We start from the raw sequence: 21,674 nt of genomic DNA on the forward strand, positions 1-21,674 counted from the left end.
GAACTTGCAATCCTCCTGCCTCAGCCTCCCAAGCTGCCAGGATTACAAGTGTGCGCCACCGCACCTGTCTGATTGCAGTTATTTTTGAAAGTGTACCTTTTTCTGACTTGGCAGGTCCATATTTCTAGCCCTGACCATTGGTTTTCTATGTCAATCTGGCCAAGCTGTGGGTGTGGAGGTGCTTGGGTAGGCCCTGCAGAGTGTGGCTCCCATGGCCGCAGTTCTGGCAGGGCTGACAAGGACATGGTGTGGTTGGTGGTAGTGCAGTGTCAGGAGTGTGTCAAGGCCAGGTGTGAAATGTGAGGCGGGGGCCCAGGGATAGCTCACCCGGAGACCTGGCCACACTCATGCCAAGGGGTGTGACATCATATCACCCATCATGAGCCAGCGCCCCCGCTGACGTATTTCAGCCTCCCCTGGGGCGTGAAATGGTGGCACCTGAGATATTGGGGGTGACCGGGAACACATATTCACTCAAGAAAAAAAAAACTAGGCTGCCCCGTGTGGCAAAGGCTGTTTCCTGATGAGCCGTGTCACATGAGAGGCCTCCCACAGGGGCGTCCACCCTAGGCCCGTTTAGTCACCCGTCTGATAAACTGTTGCTCTCCACACAATGTAAACGGGCACAAAGGTGGTGGTCTCTGAGACCCAGCAGTGCGTGGCAGGGAACGGCCTCCTTTCTGTGTCAGCCCCGGGGGGGGGCGGTGCATTTGAGCCCCAGAACCGTGGCAGAACGTCCCCTGCAGGCCCCACACAGCTTCCCCGCGTGTGAAACGGCCTCTGGGGGCTGTTTGTAGGTGACCAGCTGGGCACAGCCCCCCATCAGCGTCCCCTCGGTCCCCATTCCTAAAGCAGCTCACCTCTGGCCTGGGGCGGTGGCGGCTCAGATGTCCCGCGACCATCTCTCCTGCAGGATCCTGAGGCATCTGAGAGCCAAGGACCCCGCGCAGCTGAGGCTGCAGCACCTGGAGCAAGGCTTCTCCGTCTACGTCAACGGGGCCAACTCGGAGCCCAGGACCTCCCCGCGGAAGGCCGCGCACGCCGAGGGCCCGCTTGGTGAGCACAGCCCCGGGCCAGGCAGCAGGGCTGTCCACTGAGACTCAGGCTGGCGGGGGAGCCCAGGGTCCAGGCTGGCCTGGCACGCGTGAGGCCTGGGTGCCACCCAGCACCACAGAGGGCCAAAGGAGAGAGAAGGAAGAAAAAGAAAGATCAGGCAGTGGGGGACCCTGCCCTACGCCATGACAACTAGTTAACACGCCGAGTTGACCATGGCCCTCGGCCAGAGAGACTATCAGAGGGAGAGGGAGAGAGGGAGAGATCCCTCTTCTCTTCTTTCCTCTTCCCCAGCAGTGGGAGGTGGGAACTGGGCCTCACCCTGCCGTGCCTGCCCCACCGCTGCGCCCCCCCAGCCAGGGGTCCTCCTTCCTGTTTAACTGGTCTCAGCCCCGTCCCCGGAGCGGACACCGCCAGGGCAAGCATTCCTAGTTAGGTTTCCTGGGACACGGTGTCAGAAGTTTAAGGACTCGTCTAGGTGTCCGGGTGACTTTGATGGCACCTGGTTTCTACTTAATATTTCTTAGCGTTAGCCCCTGACCCCTGTCTAATACCCGATTCCACCGTTCATTTCTGCGTTGACTTAATCCACACCCCTCATATTTTAAGTGGATTTTGTCTGCCCTATTTTTAAAAAGCCCGAAATGCCTTGAGTAATGGCAAAGCTCCCTGTCCTGTGACTGGCTCAGCACAGGCACCGAGGTGGTCTGGGGTTGACCCAGTGGATCGGCAGGGCCCACATAACACAGGTGCCTACCCCAGGTGCCAAAGTGCCCTTCAAGCCAGGCAGCTTGCCGGGCAGGCCTGTAACCTCAGCAACTCAGGAGGCTGAGACAGGAGGATTGCAAGTTCAAGGCCAGCCTCAGCAATTTATGGAGGCCGTAAGCAACTTAGCAAGACCCTGTCTCAAAAACTAAAAAGGGGGGCTGGGGTTGTGCCAGGCGCTGGGTTCAATCCTCAGCATCACATAAAAATAAATAAATAAAATAAAGGTATTGTGTCCAACTACAACTAAAAAAATGAATAAAATAAAAAAATAAAAAAGATGGAGAATGTAGCTCAGAGCTACAGTGTCCCTAGGTTCAATCCCTGGTACCAAAGGAAAAAAAAATTTAAAAAGAAAAGCCCCCTCTGAGAGGCCAGGATACTACCAGGTTTTAAGAAGAGGATTTGGCACAAGACAGAGCGAGATTTGAACGAGGCCTGTTCTGCCATCTCCAGCTTTGATTTCTCAGGCAACTTGCAAGCTCTCTGATCCTCAGTCTCTTCTTTACAATGGGGATTAATCACGCCCATTTGTAGGCTTGCCACAGAGATTTAATGACATGTTTAAAAAATGCAAAGTGTCCAGCACCCAGTGGCCTTGGTTTGAGATATTCTGATTCTTTGCCTCCTGGACGAGGCGCACTCTCCAGCCACCGTCCACAGGAAAGGAGAGAAGGGGGAAGCCAGGTCCCAGGAGGTTCCCGGGGAAAACCCTGCCCTTGAGCTTCCTAGGCCCCGGGCAGAGAGGGGAGCTGGGACTCTCCTAGGCGGCAGGGAGGACGCACAGGTCACAGCCCGCTGCTCTGCGCCCTAACCGCACGCGCGGTCATTCGGCAAACCTGCCGCGCTCTCCCCCTCGCACACTGGGAACCTGTCCCACGCACGCTCCGTCCCTGTCCCTTGCTTCTCCGTCTTGGCCATTGTTCTTCACATGGGTCACAGTGCCTGCCTGGCTGGACACTGTCCCGTCACTCCATGGTCAGATGTGCCCTTGCCCCCGGCACCTGGCCTGCGCTCTCCGGCTCGCTGCCCCAGACAGGCCGCTGGGCATATGTGCAGTCGGAGGCCTCGCCCAGGGAGACGCGCCTCGGCCTGCCGTGGAGTGTCAGCGCTCACTGCCGGTGTCTCACCAGCCTCCCTCCCCTTCTCTGGTGCAGATCATGGACGGAGGCTCCCACTTCGAGAAGCTGAAGACATCGTAAGACGCAAGGCCCAGCGCCGAGGATGGCACCAGGTCTGGGGACGCAGGCAGATCCCGACTTTGGCCCCAGCTCATGCCTTAGACTCTGGAGCAGGGCCGTGGTGGGGACAGACATAGTCAAGGGTTTAGAAGCCCTTGGGCAGTGGGTGGGTGTGCTGGGCAGGAAGGGGTGCCCCCCCCCCGAGCATGGGACTGGCTTCTCGGGGTCCCCTCTGCTGCATGTCCTCCTTCTGCACTGGGCCCCACTGGGAGGACAGAAGGGTAGACACAGCCCCTTCATGAAGACTCATGCGTCCAGTTTTTTATTAAATCGAGCACCTACTATGTGCCACGCCTGGTCTTAGATGCCAGGGATATACTGACAAAGCCCCTGCCCCTTAGAAGTAGTGCCACGTGGGTGCTGCTGATCCCCCGCCCCTCAGGACAGGATGCAGGCGTGGCCTGAGGTCCTGCGTGACAACTCTCCTTTGCACCCACAGTGGACCTATAGGGTGGGTTCCAGTGTCGTCCCTCCTCTTAGGGAGTGAGGGAGACAGAGGCTCAGAGCTTTTCCAGGTCAACAGGTAAGAAGTGGCAGAACTGAGACGCAAACACACAGCTTTCTGTTCTTTCTGTTCCGTTCTTTCCACGTCGTCCTCGACACCTCCCTGCAGGTCTCGCACACCTTACCTGGGACCAGGACCCCTTCCTCAGCCCGGGGTACAGGGTGCATGTGCTGATTGCCTGGGGGGTTAAGATACTAATGGTCAGGCTCCACCCTGGCAAGGCTAACCGGGTGGGCTCCGGCCCGGGTTTCCTTGTTACTGTGTTCATCTCGCACTCACCAAGATGGGCAGCCGCGTCTCACACTGGACCGAGTGGATGGGCCCGTGGCAAGGCGCACGTGGGCTCCGTCGGCTCAGCCTGTCTGCACAGCCCCTGCAGAAATTGAGGCCCAGAGACGTAGGGCAGTTTGCTTGGAGCCTCATGGCTACTAAGGGGAGAGGGCAGCAGGGCAGTGGACTCTGGTTCTCCACCTGCCCCTCAGGGGCCCTGTGGAGGGGCGTTCCTGCCTGGCTCAGGGCTAACACGCAGCCGCAGGGCAGCAGCCTGGAGACCTCCCTTTGTCCCCAGCAATGACTGTTAATTTCTCATTAATGAGGCCTTTCTCCTCTTCCCACTCAAGTCGCTCTCCCGTTGTTCCGAGTGCCTTCTATTACCCAGAGCCGTATTTGTGTCTGAGACTGTGACTTAACAGCTGGCCCCAGAGTCTGTGCCATTTAAAAGACTTGGCCTGAGATTCATTAGCTCCCGTCCCCAGTCTCCCCGAGGCCCCCACTTCACAGGCCGGATCTCGGCTGATTCCTGGCTTCCTGACTCGGGGGCAGTGATTGTCCTTCTGCACTGTTCTCAGTCGGGGTCAGCCAGTGCCTGACCAGGAGCCTGCTCGGTGGAATGCAGGGTTGGGCATGGGTGCTCCGGCCTGGTGGCCGGCGGCTCTGAGCGAGGCTCTGGGAACAAGGTCCAGCAAGCGCAGCTGCCCCTCCCTGGCCTGCGAGGAGAGCCGTGGCCAGACACAGTCGGGCAGGAGGGACCGCCACCCGGCCTGGGATCAGGAAGCCACCACACCACCATGGGCCCAGAGGGCCCTGGGGCCTGTCCAGTGTGGGACACGGGTGAAAAACCTGTCACCCGCATGGCTGTGCTCAGCAGAGAAGCACCAGCATCTGTCCCTGTCCCCTCCTGCTCTGTCTCCTGGGAGGCTCTGATTGGCTGAACCTAAGTCGCACCAGAACCAGAGCCAAAGGGACCTGTGGACACGGGACTTGGCTCCTTGGCCTCTACCAGACTGAAGGGGTCGGGCAGGTCCCTCCCCAGCAGACCACTCTGCCCACCTGTGGTCCCAAGAGTACCACCCCAAGACCCAGGTGAGCAGGGCACACTAGAAGTGGCAGAGTGGGCCAGGAGGCACGCGTGTACGAAGTCATCCCGTGACTTAATGACACTTCTGGGCAACTGCCAGGGCCCGGGCGTGTGCAGGGTCCTGGGGTTAATGGACCAAAGCAGGCCCAGTGCCCCCTCGAGATTTCTGCTGCCTGTCGATGGCTGTGGAGGGACCGTGTCCAGCTTGGGTCCAGCTTGCCCCAGATAACCTTTCCGCGCCCCATAATTTTAAAAGACTTTAGTCCTTGCTAATCTTTTAATTCAAAAGATTTTATATGAAAAACCTAGATTCCTATTTCCCTGAAAAACAGGAAGACCTGGCCCCGACTCTGGGCCTTTCCCCTCCTGTTGGGTGCCACCACTCCAGTCAGGGCAGCAGCGGGACCTGCGGTTCGTCCTCGTGCCTGGGTCCGCTGCCCACGTGGTTCAGAGTCTGTGGCCCTGGAGAGTCGGGGGTCAGTGGTCTGCTTCCCTGCTGTGTGCCCCGAGTTGGGGATGCAGCCTCTCTGAGCCTTGGTTCTGTCATCCAGGAACCTTCTTGTGGCTGCTGGGAATGAATGTGGGCAGTGGTGTCACAGGGAGTCCCGCGGCAGGGACTCTGCCTCTTCAGCTAGGAGGACCTGGTGACAGGTGACAGATGGATCCAGAGAAGTGGGAAGAGCGCAGCTCTGGGCTTCCTGGTGGCATCAAGGACTTGCTTCCCGGTCACTGTGGTGGGAGTGGCACCAGTGCCCTCCTCACAGCTACTCAGCAGATCAGCCGAGCCGGGGTCTGCGGAAATTCGAGAAGGGCCAGTAAATAGTATTGAGCTTTGCTGCAGTGGACAGAGGGGCAGAGGGCAAGGGGGACTCCTGTTGGGGACCTTGGGCTCTTCCTTCTGGTATGTCCCTGTAGTCTGCCAGCCCCCACTCGTTCTGTGACTGTTTGTGGAGCACCTATGAAGTGTTGGGCCTCCTGGGGGCCGGGGCCAGGGCAGGAATGAGGCCCGCCTGCTCTCCCGGGCTGTTCCCAGGAGCAGGTGGGGAGGTGCAGAAGAGCCAGCCGGGAGCCGGGAGGTGCTGGGGGAAGACACGGGGAGGTAGGCAGCGCCCAGACACCACGTGAGTGGGCAGGCAGTGGAGGCCTGCGCGTCCAGCAGAGGTGGCCCTGGAGGATCTGGGGAGAGTGTCCCTGGTGAAGGGCACAGTAGGGACACGGGTACTGGGTGAACGAGGCAGGGTAGCCAGTGTGTGGTGGCAGATGGTGTCAGGCTCACAAAAGGCCTTAAGTGTTGGGAGCCACGGCTGAGTCAGGATGGCGTCTGGCATTTTGCCAGAAGGAGTGGTTGAGAGGTGACACTGGCGAGCCATTAAGATGATGATGATGAAGTTAAGCTGTGTGTGGTTATTGGGATGGTGATGATTGCTGTAACTGGATGATGCTAAATTGAAACAAGCTGTGTATTCAGTTGTATATAAATCTCTGCTGTCCGGCAATAAGGCGGCTCCTGCTACCTCGGGTGCCCGCTACTTTTGAGTTCCCGTTGGTTCTCGCAGTTTTTCCGTGGAGTTCTGGAGAGTTCCCGTTGGGTTCTGGGAATAAAGTAGTTGCTGTTTGAACCTACAAGTGGCTCGTGACCTCCCGGTTATTTTGTGCCCAGTCAGACTGCGGCACTTAAGCCCCGCCCCCCCGCCTTAGAGGCTTGGATGTGAGGAATCCCCGAGTGGACACCGGAGGGGACAGGGGGCAGCAGGAGAGCTCCGCGGGAGGCTTGGAGGCCGCTTTTTCTCCTTGCTGGTCCCCACAGCCCCTGTGTGCACCCTGTTCCCTGTCCCCTGGCTTCCCCTGAGCGGCCACCTCCATCACACCCACTGCCTCAGTGTCCCTGGCTCACTGGCTGCTTGGGGCAAGGCCTGGGCTGCGGCTGGGCAGCCTGCACAAGGTGCCCGCGGGACTCAGGCAGGGCCAGGCTGTCCCTTGCAGGTCCTGCCCTGGCGGCCCTCGAGCAGCCTGTGGGCCCCGCGGCTTCTCCCAGAGGAGGCTGGGAGTGGCTGGTGGAGACTGTGCCCAGCTGCGTGTCGTCACCACCAGGAGGAGAGCACGGGATCCCTGTCCTCCGGTCCCGAGTATTGGAGGGATGGGGGAAGTTCCATGGAATGAAGTCCTCGAGACAGTATTAGGGACAGGCAGTCTGTCCTGACGCCCTCGGCAGCCACAGGCAGGTGGAGTGGTCAGGGTGACAGAGTCCCCAGTGCTCAGGGGCCACCCCACTGGGGAGGGACCAAGCCCTGTGCCTGCCCGGGTTGTCCTGTATAGCAGGGCCTGCCAGGAGGGGTTGGGGCCACACGGTCACTTAGCCGTGGCTCGTCAGCAGGGACCCCATGTTGTCCCAGTGCCACCCCAAGTCTGGTGACTGCCCCTTTCGCTCCCCACCTCGTCCCCTGCACCCTCTGCTGCTAGGTCTCCTCAGCAGCCTCACAAAACCCTCCCAACCCCCGCCCAGGCCCGCTGACCAGCCCAGGACACTTGCCCCTTCCCCTGGTCTCGCCCAACAGTCAGGACGCACCGTGGGCAAAGCTGCCCCCCAGGAGGGGCCGCCTCAGGCCACAGAACCGAGGCTTCCAGGGCAGAGGTCAGAGGCGTCCACGCTGCCCAACAGCCCACAGCTCTCCCAAGACCCTCCCCGAGACCCCAGCTCTGGCGCCTGGAGTCCGAAGTGACGGCTGTGGGCTGTGACCCGCTGCCTTGCTGCCAGGGGCTGGCAGTGATATATGGGCTCTTGTTCCTACTGTCCTTCCCCCCTCTGCTCCTGGGCCCTGGATCTTTTTGCCGCCATCAGTGGATTAAGATTTATGGCTCCCTCGGCCTTGTGATACTTGGGTGGACAGCGGCCTAATCAACAGAGCCGTCGTTTACCAAAACGCTGTCAGATTTGATGAACGTCAGCGCTCTTGGCATTAAATTGGTAGTGAAGGGACAGCCCTGCAGGCTTCACCACGGGGTGGGCTTTCCTTAAAGGTCCAGGCAGCAGGCTCCCTGCACTGAAGGCAGGGCTTGCCTCTCCCTCAGCCGCCATAGCTGGCTTCCTTTCTCCCTTGGTCCCCTCCTTCTGAGCTCTGAACACCTGAGTGAGGACAGAAGGGGAAACCGCCCACAGAGCCCCAGGCTTTCAGCCCCCGGGGACTTCACGGTCTAGACTGCGCTAGTGTCAAGAATTTTTTTTTTTTTTTGAGGTCAGACAAATTTGGAAAGAAGAGGTCCCCGCAGGCAGACAGACTTGCACCCCCAACCTGCACCCCCAACTCTGCCAAAAGGGTCTTGGCAGAGCTCTTCCGCCTCTAGAGGGAGCCGCTGACATACCGCACAACCTGCACAACCCTACGGGGCAGCCCGGCGCTGCTCTTTTCTGTACTTGACAATGAGCTTGAACACAGGCCTCGGGATCCCTATAACTGTGCATGGACGGGCTGAGTGGGCTGGGGCTCGGTCAAGCTGGCCTTGGGCTGGTGACCAGAACAGGGGGTTTGGGGGTCAAGGGTTTTCAGTCCTCCTCGGGGTATACACTGCCCGCGTCTACCCAGGCCTGGCACGCAGTGGGCAGGAGAGAGCAGCTGCGAACCCCCAGCCCAGAGTGTGGCCTCATCCGGAGCTGGGTCGGCTGGTGGGAGGCAGGGAGCATGGGTGCGAGGGGGCGGTGGGGGCGGAGCTGCTGGTAGGTGTGGGCGGGGCTGCTCCAGTCTCCTCCCACTGGGGGGCAGGGGAGGCTCCCCGGGTCTGGGGGTGGAGCACAGGCAGAGGGCGGGCCTGTTTGTTACCCACTGAGCCACTTGGTATGAGAAATTCTTTTTTTTTTTTTTTTTTGTAGTTAGACATAATATATTTTTGTTTTAAGAGAGAGAATTTTTCAATATTCATTTTTTAGTTCTTGGCAGACACAACATCTTTATTTTATTTTTATGTGGTGCTGAGGATGGAACCCAGGGTCTTGCACATGCAAGGTGAGCGCTCTACAGCTGAGCCACAGCCCCAGCCCTGGTATGAGAAACTCTGATAGGAACACCGCTTTGTCCACGCTGCTTCCTAAGCTCGGTCTCCACTGTGAACTCCCTGAGGTTGGGGCATTGGTTTTTAAGTGTTCGGTTTTTTCCTTGTATCTTCCCATGTTTGCGGAGCCCTGTTCGCAGTCAGTGCTTGCTAAGAACCTGCTGACTAAGTGCTTTAAGGCCACTGCTGACCTGTGCTTGCAGCTTGGAGCCCCTGAAATGAGCAGCCGTGGAGAGCTGCTGGGTCGGAGGCTGGGGTCCGCAGAGGAGAGAGCTGGCTCTCCTGCGCCTCTGTGCCGTCTGACTCCCTTTCTTGCCAGCTTACATTCAGGTGCGGCTTGGTCCAGGAGCTCAGACCACGAACAGGATTCCTCTCCATCTCTCAGCTTTGCTTTCCCCTGTGTCCCATGGGATACCACAAGGCCACCAGCAGCTGCCCACTTACATCCTGTCACCTTGCTGTTGCCCCCCATCTGCTCCCCAGAATGAACACCCAGTCACAGTGGGCCAGGGGGTCTCCTGCTCTGATGGACCCTGTTGGATCACATGCTCCCTTTACCCCCGGTGGTGGGGACCCAGTTCCACATGAAACACTAGGTTTGGGGGCAGGGAGTGGAGAGGATTTCCCAAAAGAAAACCAGGTGCTCTTACCAGAAGGCAGGGGATGCGTCTGGGCGGGCAGGGGCACGTCCAGTGCTGTTGGAGTGCATATTCTGATTCTTGGGGCAGAGGGGGGACCTGAGACTCTACACTTCTCAGATTCCCAGGAGGGAACAATGGGCTGGCCATGGGGTGCCCCTGGAGTAGCAGGCCCTGGTCCAGGATCCTCCCCTCTAGGTAGAGGACCAGCAACCTGCAAGGCCCTGGTGGCACCCAGGCCCTCGCTGAGGCTGGTGAGCCGGGCTCTTCCTCCGGCCTGGCCCAGGCCCAGCCCTGCATGGACTCCCTCCCCCTTCTTCTCATATGTCTTCCTGACTAGGAGGCCCCTGGCTTTAAACTCGGGATCCTCCTGCCTCAGCCTCCCTGGCTGCTGGGCTACAGAACGCCCGGCGGGGGGTGCGGTCTCCCCAACAAGTCAAGGGGCGTCCATCTCGTGGTCAGTGTGAAGCCCTCCCAGCTTCTCCAGCTGAGGCCGGAAGGCCGCTGGGAATGCTGTGCCCTGAACTCCTCTGCCCAGTGGTGTTTTCTCTCCAGGTGACAAACCTGGGGCTGCCACTTCACATCCTGGAGCCCGGGCAGCATGGTAGATGGCCGAGGCAGGCAGTGAGAGGAATGGAGGGAATGTGGTTCCAGCACTGTCACCGGGCACTCAGGGCCAGGAGGGGCCCCGTCAGTGTCCTACAGGAGGTCGCCTCCTGCGGCAGCTCTGCTCTGCCTCTGCCCCCGCCCCCCGACGGGGAGCCCCTGGTGCCCCTCAGGCCTCTCCCCATGCCTCCCCCTGGTGCCCGTAGACCCAGGCCTTGCCTGCAGTGTGAGCTGTTTACAGGACATCCTCAGCCCCTCTGCTCTCCAGAGGCCGAGGCAGTCCAACGGGGCCACCTGGGTCAGGCCGGGGCTGGCCAGCACTGCACCCCTGGGCAGCTGTGGCCTGTATGACAGGAGCATAGCCCTCAGCTGCTCCTGGGCACCGTCCCTGCCTTGCAGCTGCCTCAGGACAGGTGGACGCTGCCTGGGGACCATGTGGTCGGCGAGTCCCGAAGCATCTCCTCTGGGGCCTGCGTAGGACATGGCAGCTTTGTGGTGGGAGCCGGGCCTCTGGAGCCACGCTGCGGGTCCCAGGCGAGGCTCCGGCTCGTGGCTCTGGCTGCCAGCTGGGTGGCCTTGTACCTGGTACCTGGGTCGTGGCGAGGGCTTAACCGGCAGATTCATCTGAGGTGCGTAGGTGGCACTCAGGCCACATTAAGTGACAGGGTGTTGGTGAAAGCAGGGATGGTGCAGGATGTGGAGACAGTCGGGGGCCGTCCTAGTCTGCTGAGCACCTGGAGGGCCACGTCCCTCAGCCTCACTTCATGGCTCCGTTTCCTGCGTGTAAGGGGACGTTAAATGTCCCAGGGGCGACAGGTTCTCACATGAGGGCACGGGACACGTACGGCCCAGGTCATCTGGAGTTTCCCTCATGGGACCAGGACAGGGCCAGGGGGCACTGCAGTGGACTAGACACACCACTCAGACACATGCACCTGCAGGTCAGCCCTGGAGGACAGCTCCCAGATGTCACCTGGGCACCACCTAGCCAAGCCCAGGCCCTTCTGGTGGAGCATAGCACAGCCAGCTGGACCTCAGCTGGACCTCAGGGATGGGGACACTTTCCCACTGCCCAGCAGACTGGCCTCCTGGAGGCTCGGGTTGAGTGGAGCACACACCCAAGGGGAGCCAGGCCAGGGCTCAGTGGTGACCGCGGCGCTGCCTGTCAGCCTCCCAGCAGCCCTGGACAGAGCCACCGGGTGCCCTCTCAACAGATCTGGGAGCTGGTGCTCAGGGAGATCGTGCCACTTGCCCAGAGTCACATGGAGAATAAATCAGAGTCCCAGGAATCTAACCAAGCTGCCCGGGTCTAAGACCCAGGTCCTCACCAAAGTGAGCTGTGGTGATAGCCACAGATGACAAGTGCCCGTACATGAGGTGGCACACGCCTGCAATCCCAGGGGCTCGGGAGGCTGAGGCACGAGGATCGCGAGTTCAAGGCCAGCCTCAGCACTCAGGGCCCTAAGCAACTCAGTGAGACCCTGTCTCTAGATAAAATGCAAAATAGGGCTGGGGATGGGGCTCCGTGGTTGAGCATCCCTCAATCCCTGGAACCAAAAAAAGCTATTTAAAAAGTCTGGCTGGACACTCTTGGACGCTCTTCAGAAGTTCCAGTTGGAAATGGTCGACTCTTCCTTTCTCCGTTCTGGGGATTGAACCCAGGGCTCTGCCACTGGGCCAAGCCCCTCGCATGTTGTATTTGACTTTGAGACGGGGCCTCACTAGTTGTCCAGATAGGCCCCAAACCTGTGATCCCCCTGCCTCCACCTCCTGAGTGGCTGGGCCCCCAGGCATGCGCTGCCGGGCCAGAGACGATGGACTTTTGAGCCGAGGTGGCCCGACCTGGCTGCGCTGGGCTGTGCGAGGTCCAGGCTGGCCCAGGGGTCAGCGTCCACCATGACGCACCGCTGTGGCACCAAGGCACAGCAGCACTAGGTCTGATCCCCGGGGTGGGCCCCAGCACCCGTCCTTGCCCCCGAGCGGGATGAAGGTGCGCGTCCCCGGGTCTGAGACGGTCTGAATTTCTCGGCACAGAAATCAGTGCAGATCCGAACAGAAGCTGGCTCCCGGCTCCACATCCAGCCTCCTCTGGACTATTCCGAAGATTTTGAGCCCTTGGAGGATGTGACTGTCGAGGCAAAGGACACTTCTGGAGACCGTCCACAGGTAGGGGCTGTCTTGGTCTGTGCACAGGGTGCCGCGTCCTAGGGGTCCCGTCCCTCACCTCCGCCGTCCCTCATTCTGACGTCCGTCTCCACACAGAGCAGCTAGAGACCAGTGTCCAGAGGCATCTGGGGTCAGCGGTCAGCAGGGCTGGTGTGGACAGGGCCAGGGCATCAGTCCCCGCACGCGAGAGGGAGCTGTGGGGTGAGGGGGCCTGGCAGGGCGAGGGGGACCTGTGGGTAGAGAGTGACATTAGTCAGGACAGAGGAGAAAGGAGGCCTCAGGTGTGGCACTTCAGCTGACACCTGATGGGTAAGAAGGAACACCAGGCAAGGAGCGATGGGAAAAGCAGGTCAGGCAGAGGGAACAGCTAGCACAGATGCGCTGAGGCTGAGCTTGTTCAGGGGCAGTGTGCAGGCATGGCTTGATCAAGGGGAACAGACTGAGGTAGGAGGGGCTATGGGTCCGACCAGGCAGCCAGCAGTAGGCTTGGGCTGGCACATGGCAGTGGGGATGGACAGTCGGGACTTATTCTAAGGTTGTTGCTTTTATAGTTAAAAGGAATGGGGCAGTTACCTCCAAGGTTACACGAAGCCAGCTCACCTAGAGGGGGCCCACGAGAGCCGCGTTCTGAGCAGGACCTGCCACCTTTGCCCAAGCAGCTTTGTCGGCCGCGGACCCGGCTGCAGGTCCCACAGCCTCACCCTGGGCGCAGTCTTGCTCCTGCTTGTCGCTTCTGAACCCAAAACTGCTTTTACAAAATGAAAGTGGCCCCTAAAAGACAGGGGGGTGTGGTCCCGGAGACACCCCTGGTTCTGTGCCTGTGTTCGGGTCTCCTCGTTGGCTCTGGGAGAGGGGCAGGTAGGGGCCAGGGGTCACCTTGTTCACATCCTGGTTGCAAAAAAAAAAGCCATTTTCTGTCCCACGACCTGTCAGTGACCTTGTCTCCTTACACAGTCCACAGAGCAGGGTCAAGCAGGTGGCGCTGTGGCCGCCATCAGAACACCCTCCCCACACACACGCTGCGTTAGGGTCCCCCCGGCTGTCCCTCTGGCTGGCCTGGCAGCTGTGTTAACGAGCACCACGTCCTCTGCCAGCTCCGCGCTCCCTGCCACACAGGGCGGCGTGGCCGCAGCGCCAGCCCCACCAGCCTTCCTGGGCACAGCCCGGGAGGGGCCCTTCATTCCCCGCCCCCCGCAGAGCGTCTGATTGTCCTCTCTCCTGCCCCCGCCACCTGGAGGGGCCTCCCTGGCCTCGCTCCCAGCCCCGGGAACTCCAGCTTCTGGGCGGCCCTGCGCCCTCGGTGCTGCGGGCGTGGCCCGTTGGCCTCCACCTCGTCCCCTGCTCTGCGATTTTTAAAATGCGGGTGACTGGGTGACATTAGAGCAGGAGGTTCCGAGTGACAGTCTGAATCAGGGTCTTCTCTTGAACTGTGGGAAGGTCTGGGCTCCACGTTCCTGCCTGAGAACCAGGACTGGAGCCGGGCAGCAGCTGTCCCGCTGGACAGGTGTGCGAGCCCCAGGCGTCCCCAGGCCACATGCTGGAGACAGAGACGCTAGAGAAGTGAATAATATGTCAGGAGGGGCTCAGATAGACAGGCAGGCTGCTGTTTTATATGAAGTGGCTGGACAGGGACTTCCCTTTGACAGGTGACAGCTCCATGGAGACCTCCAGGGAGTGAGGGAGTGAGCCAGGTGGAGCAGAGACTCCTGGGCCCAGGGGTAGCAGGTGCAAAGGCCCTGAGACAGGGAGCCAGCGGGGAAGGAGGGGTGAGAAAGAGGAGGAGGGTCAGATTGCAGAGGGCGTGAGGGCCGCGGTAAAGATGTGGGATTTTCCTTATGTCAGACAGGAAGCCATGACAGGGATTTGAGCACTTGAACAACCGGTGAAGAGAAGGTACCTCTTTCCAGAGAGTTCCACCAGGTGCTGGGTCTGCTGTCCCCTTTCCTTGGAACCCGGGCAGTGTTCCGCGATGGGTGGCGTCATTTCCACGTACAGGAGCAGCTCTGATCACATGTCGGGAATGAGATGAAGGACTTTTTCCCCTATTAAAATGTCTTATTTCCCAGATAATGCACAACCGATATAAAAATCCTGGTGATAAATAAGCCAGGTGACATGGGACTTCCCACGGGGATATCCACCCCCCACGGCTGTTGTGACCACGGGCCCATCTGGGCGTGGGAAGGCCATCCTGCCCAGCGTCCCAGTGTCCCAGCGTCCCAGTGCCCACTGGCCTCCGAAGGGCTCTCGGTGTGTCCCCTCCCTGGACTCTGGTTGATTCCAACAGCGGAACTGGAAAGCCGCGGGGTCACTCGTAGCGCAGTTCCCTGGCTTGGGTGCCCCTGAGGTCTGGGACGACCCTGTAACAGCCGAGTAACAGGGACCACACCGTCCGTCCCCTTGATGAGCTCACTGTCAACTCAGTAGCCCCACGGCCACGTCCCCAGGCAAGCTCTCCCGACCTTCCTGTAGCCCAGGGCTGAGGGCACAGCGGCAGGAGCTGGGGGCCCGGATGTGACACCTGGTGCCCTCACCCGCTGTGCACCTGCGGTGGCACTGGGCCAGCAGGGAGGGCGTGGGGGACCAGCTCTGGGGCGGGGGGAGGGCGTACTGAGGAGGAGGATGGAGGGCAGGGAGGCCCACAGGAGAGCCAGGCGCCGGCGGCCTCCAGGGTCCGTATGGGACGTCGCTTGTAACACGCCGGTCCTCTCTGCTTGTCCCCAGGATTCCAAGTCTCCCCCGCGCACCACACGCTGTGACTTCAGGTTCTCCCTCCTGAAGGCGCGTGAGCACCCCGAGCCTCCAGGCAGCACTGACAAGGACAGGATCCTCCTCACGATTCAGGATGTGACGGTAGGTCAAGGTTGGGTTTCAGTCCAGCCGTGAGGCAGCGGGGTCCTGGGCTGCCCTGAGTGATTCTGGGAAAGTCCAGATTCTCAGAGGCGTTGGCTTATTTTTTTTATTATTTTAAATTTTTTTAGTTGTAGGTGGACACAGTCTTTGTTCACTGATTTACTTTTATGTGGTGCTGAGGATCGAACCCAGGGCCTCAAACGTGCCAGGCAAGCGCTCTGCCACTGAGCCCCCGCCCCAGCGCCTGCATGACATTTCTTAATGGTGGGCGTCCACGTTAAGTGAGCACTTACTAAGTGCTGAGAACCCCGTTGAGCACGTCACGTCCGTTGCCAGGTTACCCCGGGGTTCATTCAGGCTGGGAGTTCCCATTCCCTGTTACGGCTTGAGGACATTGAGGGGCAGAGAAATGATGTCACTCACCTGGGTCGGAGGGGAGCCGACACCGGAGCCCAGGCTCCTGCTGCTGGCCCTTTGGTGCTGACGTCACAGGCCTGCTTCTGCTTGAGAACTCGCCACCGTCTGCAGTGACCATGACCGATGCCCTCCCTGGGAGCAGGGTGTCCGAGGTGGCCGTCCATCAGTCATGCTTAATAGTGTTCTAAACAGCAACAGGGAGGAGCCCCTTAGCCAGATGCCTCCCGGTGACCCTTAGCCGAGCCCATCAGTGGAAAGTGCTTTGCAGAAACGGAACAAATGAGAAATAACCAGACAGTCCCCAGTGGAGGGGCAGTCTCCCAGACACCTGGCCTAGGGTCTTCACCAACATCAGCGGCATGAGAGACCAAGAGGGTCAGGGGCTGTCCCGGATTAAAGGGTGGCAAAGAGAGGTGGCCATTGTGCACCCTGAGGAGGGGGTGCTGATCCAGATGGCCTGGGGCAGCGGGCAACAGTTGAGGGTGGACTCCATCCGTGTGATGCTGCCGAGGTGCTCGGTTGCCTGAGTGTGAGGTCCATGTGGTGGCCGTGCAGGAGAGCTCCCTGTTCTCAGGAGACCGTCCCCAAGGGTGAGGCCGGGTCACAGTGTCAGAAACCAGCGTCTGTGGGGGTCAGAATGAGGAGCACTCGTGACGATCGGGAGGAGAGACGAGCAAGAGGACAGTGACTGGCCCTCGTCAGGAGGCCACAGCTGGTGGCCATCGCACACTGTGGCCAATTTTCTGTGGGTTTTCCATTTTTCAAAATTATAAGTTACAAAAAGAGCTGATACGTCCGGAGGCAAAGAGCCGCGTCAGCAGAACCGTGCTGAGCTCAGGGGGTAGGGGGGGATGACGGGAAACAGGCCTGGGGACAAAGCCTGGCCGGCCACCGTGTCCAGCTCAGGTCCCCACTGAGTTTCCGCTCCTCCTCTCCAGGACGTCACCCCTGGGGCGGCTGGGGGGTGGGATGTGGGATCTCTCCACATTGGTCCCCACAGATCGCAGGCGAGATCTAGATTAGCTCAAGATAAAAAGCAAAGAGACAGACAGACACACAGACCCCACACAAATGCGCTCCCCCGCCTCCCGGCAGTTCTGATCCTGGGCTCCTCCTTTTCAGTTTCCCTGTGACTATGATTTATGGCCAAGTCTGAAAACCAGTTAAAAGGGAAGGAGACGGCGGTTCTCAGAATCTGGTACACGAAGAAGCACTTAGGGGAGTTGTTGAAATGTGTCGGGGCTGAGTTTGAAGCCACAGGATTTGTATGTAGGACGGGGCACATTTTTTAACAAAAGAACTCTTGGCTCGTCGGAGCGACCGGAAGGGTCCTGGATGCCTCAGTGGATGAGGGAGGGTTTGGGGTTTTCTGGTTTTTGGTTTTTTTTTTTTTCCTCGAGATGCTGTGTACTCTGTGGTTTGGAAGTCTGAACGGTCTGATCAAAGGCTCTGCCGTATCATACAAAGCCGTTGATCCCCGTGAGACTGAGGCACATTGATCAGGAACGGGAGTTTACTTGGACCGATCAGTTGCGACTGAGAATTCGCCAGCCCAGGCCAACTGATGCGCAATCCGGGGTCTGACAGGTCTTAAGGTGTTTTAAAGACAAAATCCACAGTAGAGAGGTCACCGGTCATTTGCATATGGATTGAGATTGGTGTGGGCAGTTTAGTGAGACCCCGAATCAAAATGACGGAAGCTGGAGTCAGCTCAGTGCAGAGCACCCCTGAGATCAGCCCAGTGCAGGGGGGTGTGGGGGGGTGTGGGGGGGTGTGTGGGGGGGTGGGGGGGTGTGGCTCACACTTGGGAAAACAGTGCAGAGAAGACAGAGATGTGAAGCAGAGTCTCAACACGCCCAGCTCAGGGTGGACGCCCAAGCTCAGGGTGGACAGGACTGTGCTTGTGGGAGGGGCTTGGCCGCGGGGGAGGCTGGGCCAGGACCAGGAGGCAGCTGGGCCCTGGGTGTGTGTGGCTGGCCATCCGGGCCGCGCTCACCTTTGTCACTGATTTATTTTGAACTGAAAAACGTAATCTGAGCGTGCACCTCGCGTTCGCAGTGGCCCCTAGGCCCTCCTGAGTGGCACTACAGCTCCCTTAACGGGGCCGGGGCTGAATCCCCCCTTTGGAGCCCCATTTCCTCCTCCAACTAGGAGGTTGGCTGTCTCTGTCGCCGCCAGCACTGAGATTGAGTCCTCGGTCAGGTTTCAAGGAAACCCTGTCCACACGTAGCCCACGCCCCTCTTGTCCCCGGACTGCCATGGCCGTCTTGTGAGTTAGACGTGTGCTACTCAGAACAGGCGTGCCCCTTCCCCATCAAGCTTGGGGACAGCAGACACACCTTGTCCCGTCCCCACTGTGCCTCTGGTCCCTAGAGGAGGGCCTCGTCTGGAGTTAGCTGTGAGTGAATCTTTGTGGAGAAGTGAGTCGAATAATCGAGGGTCAGAGTCAGTGTGGGCCACACAGGCTGCGTCCAGTTGTCACATCATGGGGACAGTGTTTCCCAGAGTATGGATCAGGTCACAGAATCTGACAAAAAAAAATCCTCGTGCTGTTCGGGGTTGAGGTGCCCGTTTGGGAAACGTGGGGTGGTCCTGGGACCTCTGGCCCCTGGTGTTCATTCCAAAGAATGTTTTAAGTGGCACGTGAGGCAGGGGGATGTCCCCAGCCACAGCACGTGCCCTGGGAGGGAGTGGCGGGGACCTGGGGGACAGTCACAGCCAAGACGGCCATGGGGAGAGACAGACAGATCCTTGTCGGCTTTCTGGTTTTAAGAAAAGCCAGGTGCCTGCGTTCCTTGGTGTTTGATTTTTTTCCCATTTTTTTTTTTGGTTAATCAGTTCACAATTTTCTGGGGACTGAGTGGAGTAGACCTGCTGGTCAGATTTGGCCCTGGGGTGCCATCTGCAACTTCCGCCTTAGGCACTGTCGGCTTCTGAGAGGAGAGGGCTTCTCCTCCCCGGTGGCACCTGAGTCACTTCAGGCTGCAGCAGAGGCCCCTCAGCCAGTCCTGGTTGTGTCCCCGATCTCCTCTCAGCATCTTTGGCAGCCAGGCTGAGACCCTCCCCAACCTCCGTCCAGGTTCCTAACAGCTCCTCTCTGCCGGTGTCCTCCTGGGGAAGCCAGAGCACGCCTTCAGCTCTGCACTCGGAAGCCTCCTGAGCTAACATCCGAGTCCCCCGCCCACCTAGGACACAGTTCAGCCAAGATCCTGCTGTGACAGAGTCAGACCCCCTCCTGGGGTTTCCAGTTCACGCACCTCATTGCCAGAATTCCCAACAGCAGCACATTGATGCCCGTCTTCCCACCATCCGTCTGTCTAGGATGTTTTCTCGAAGTTGATCAAAGCTGCCCTCCCCGCTCAGCCCTGCTCGTTCCCAGGCACCGGGACTAGGACGGGGACATCCTTGGGAGCCGTCATCCAGCCTACCACGCTGCTAGGTTTATTAGCCAGTCATCAAACCTCCATCGATTGCTTCTCCCTTTCTCAGGGCCGTGTGGGGGCTGTGAGGACGCAGGGTGGCCGACTGAGGTTGGCCCCATGTCCTGGTTTGGCCCCAGGTCTAGTGTGTCTTTTTTGGTCCCAGAATAAAATGTAAAGTGCCCTTTTTTCCCCTCTCAGAAGTGTCGTGGTTTGGCTGATGGGTTTCTGGTCACTCTAAATATAGAATTTAATGCTCAGCCTACTGTCTCATGGGGACAAAAGAAACCCATAAGAATTATCAGGCCGTTAGAATAAGTGCTAAAGTGGGGATCCTGACTTGTGGCCTGGTCTCAGGGAGACAAAGGAAGCCCGGGAAGATCCCCAGGCAGATGCAGCTAAGTGCTCACCGTGGGGACACTTGGAGGCTCTGCTAAAGCGTCCTGCAACGTGGGGACGGCCTGCTCTGCCATGTTTTACCTCTGGACTTCCAGGTCGTGTGGAGGACCCTGGAATTTCGTATTCAATACGATTTTCCATTCAGCACCAGGGTTGCCTGATTAGGAATGTGAATTCTCAGGCCCCGTCACAGACCCGCTGGCTCAGAAAGTCTGGGTGTGGCCCGGGGTCTGTGGTGACAAGCCCAGCACCCACCGCGTCCTCTCTTCGCTCCCTCTCCCCTCTGTGTTCTGGTGGCGTCTCTGTCCCTGCTGATCCCTGCCGTAGACGCTGCTCCCTCCTGAACTTGGGGAGCGGCGACACACACAGAGGTTGTTAGTAGACGTCAGCTGGGGGGACGGCTCCTGGGGTGGCGTGACCTGTCTGTCAAGTGAGGCTCCCTCCTGGCACCGGCCTGGCCCTCCACCTGTCTTCTCGGCTCTCGGCAGGAACTCAGGAAGAGTCTGGAAGCGCGCGTCAGCCGGCAGAGGACCCAGGAGGACTGTTCCAGCGACGAGTACGATTCTATCGAGGAGGACGTGCTCCCGGAGCCTGAGCCTGGGGACCCGGCCCCCGGGGGATGCCCCAGAGACGACCCTGCTCCGTCCTGCGGGGTCCCAGAACCGACGGACGTGTCCGAGGACCGGGAGGCAGCACGGCCTCCCCAGCGCCCGGAGCCCCTCGTGGTGCTGGAGTTCAACCCGGCCTCCAAAAGTGAGCCCCCCACCCCGGGCGTTCATGATCTGATCCTAGGACTTGAACCTGAGCAGCTCTGCTCTGAATTCCCCCCTCAGTAGGCCGCCTCGAGGGCAGGGAGGCTGTCCACCAGGTCTCTATTGTTTGCAAGAGGCAGAGGTCATGAGGGGTCCAGATGGCCCTGGAATTCCAGGTCCTAGGTGCTGCCAGGGAGACCTGGGGCCGTCCCTAAGCACTGGGGGGAGGGGGTCGAGCAGCATCCAGTTGGCTAACGGCTGGGTGGCTTCTGCAAAAGAGGCTGTTCATTGGCTCAGAGCTGAAAATGGAGAGCTGTGGGTCAGACTCAGCTCCCTCCCCTCCCCTCTCCTCCCCTCCCTTCCCCTCCTCTCTTCTCTCCCCTCCCTCTCTTCCCCTCCCCTCTCCTCCCCTCCCCTCTCTCCTCCTCTCCCTTCCCCTCTCCCCTCCCTCTCCTCCCCTGTCCCCTCCCTCTCATCTCCTCCCCTTTGCAGTGACTTGGTGGGTGTCATTCTCAGGCAGTGTCCACAGTGCGGAGCCACAGCTGTGCCTTCCTGTGAGATGTTGGCTTGGCAGTTCCATTGGAAAGTGCATTTTTCTTTCCTAAAAGCTTTAGCAAAACTCCCAGATCGGGCTCTCCAGACCACATCAGGGGACCCACCCGAGTCGGGTGCCATCTCTAAACTAATCACCTGGCACCGTCGGGCCCGCCCAGTGCTGCGGACCCCAAGCTCTGGCTCAGGACTTGGCCCCGCTGCCCCTCTTTCCATCCCAAGAGCGTCCCCAAAGCCGTGAGCCAGCAAAGAGCAGGTCGTGGTTCCTGAACTGACCTGAATATCGGGAAAGGGAAACCAGGGGCCTGTGAAGTGGGCGGGGCCTTAGTGGGCTGGGGCATCTGAAGTGGGCGGGGCCTTAGTGGGCTGGGGCATCTGAAGTGGGCGGGGCCTTAGTGGGCTGGGGCATGTGAAGTGGGCGGGGCCTTAGTGGGCTGGGGCATGTGAAGTGGGCAGGGCCTTAGTGGGCTGGGGCATCTGAAGTGGGCGGGGCCTTAGTGGGCTGGGGCATCTGAAGTGGGCGGGGCCTTGGGCTGGGGCATGTGAAGTGGGCGGGGCCTTAGTGGGCTGGGGCATCTGAAGTGGGCGGGGCCTTAGTGGGCTGGGGCATCTGAAGTGGGCGGGGCCTTAGTGGGCTGGGGCATCTGAAGTGGGCGGGGCCTTGGGCTGGGGCATGTGAAGTGGGCGGGGCCTTAGTGGGCTGGGGCATGTGAAGTGGGCAGGGCCTTAGTGGGCTGCGGCATGTGAAGTGGGCAGGAGTAAGTCCAGGGCCGAGTCCCTCTCCTCAGCTTGCAGATGGCGTCTCCGTGCTTCTCCAAGGGCTTCCTCTGTGTCACCGGGCCCATTCTCTTCTCCCAAGGACAGGTCTTGGATTGGCCCCACAATAGTGGCCTCATTTTAACTGACT

At 59.6% G+C, this 21,674-nt stretch overlaps 1 protein-coding gene across 3 annotated transcripts in view; it reads left to right on the forward strand.

The window, feature by feature from the left end:
* Positions 1 to 21,674, forward strand: part of Katnip (katanin interacting protein) — a 143,049-nt gene that overhangs the window by 52,055 nt on the left and 69,320 nt on the right. For all 3 annotated transcript variants that reach the window (XM_046454569.2, XM_046454568.2, XM_046454571.2), the window contains 5 exons: positions 914 to 1,056; positions 2,976 to 3,052; positions 12,244 to 12,375; positions 15,100 to 15,228; positions 19,952 to 20,216. In XM_046454569.2, coding sequence (XP_046310525.1) covers positions 914 to 1,056; positions 2,976 to 3,052; positions 12,244 to 12,375; positions 15,100 to 15,228; positions 19,952 to 20,216 — 746 coding nt within the window. The remainder of the gene's footprint in view (positions 1 to 913; positions 1,057 to 2,975; positions 3,053 to 12,243; positions 12,376 to 15,099; positions 15,229 to 19,951; positions 20,217 to 21,674) is intronic.

This window comes from Marmota monax, unplaced genomic scaffold (assembly GCF_021218885.2).
Source record: "Marmota monax isolate L192 unplaced genomic scaffold, Marmota_monax_Labrador192_F-V1.1 WCK01_AAM20220418_F8-fsc00086, whole genome shotgun sequence".
Lineage (NCBI taxonomy): Eukaryota > Metazoa > Chordata > Mammalia > Rodentia > Sciuridae > Marmota > Marmota monax.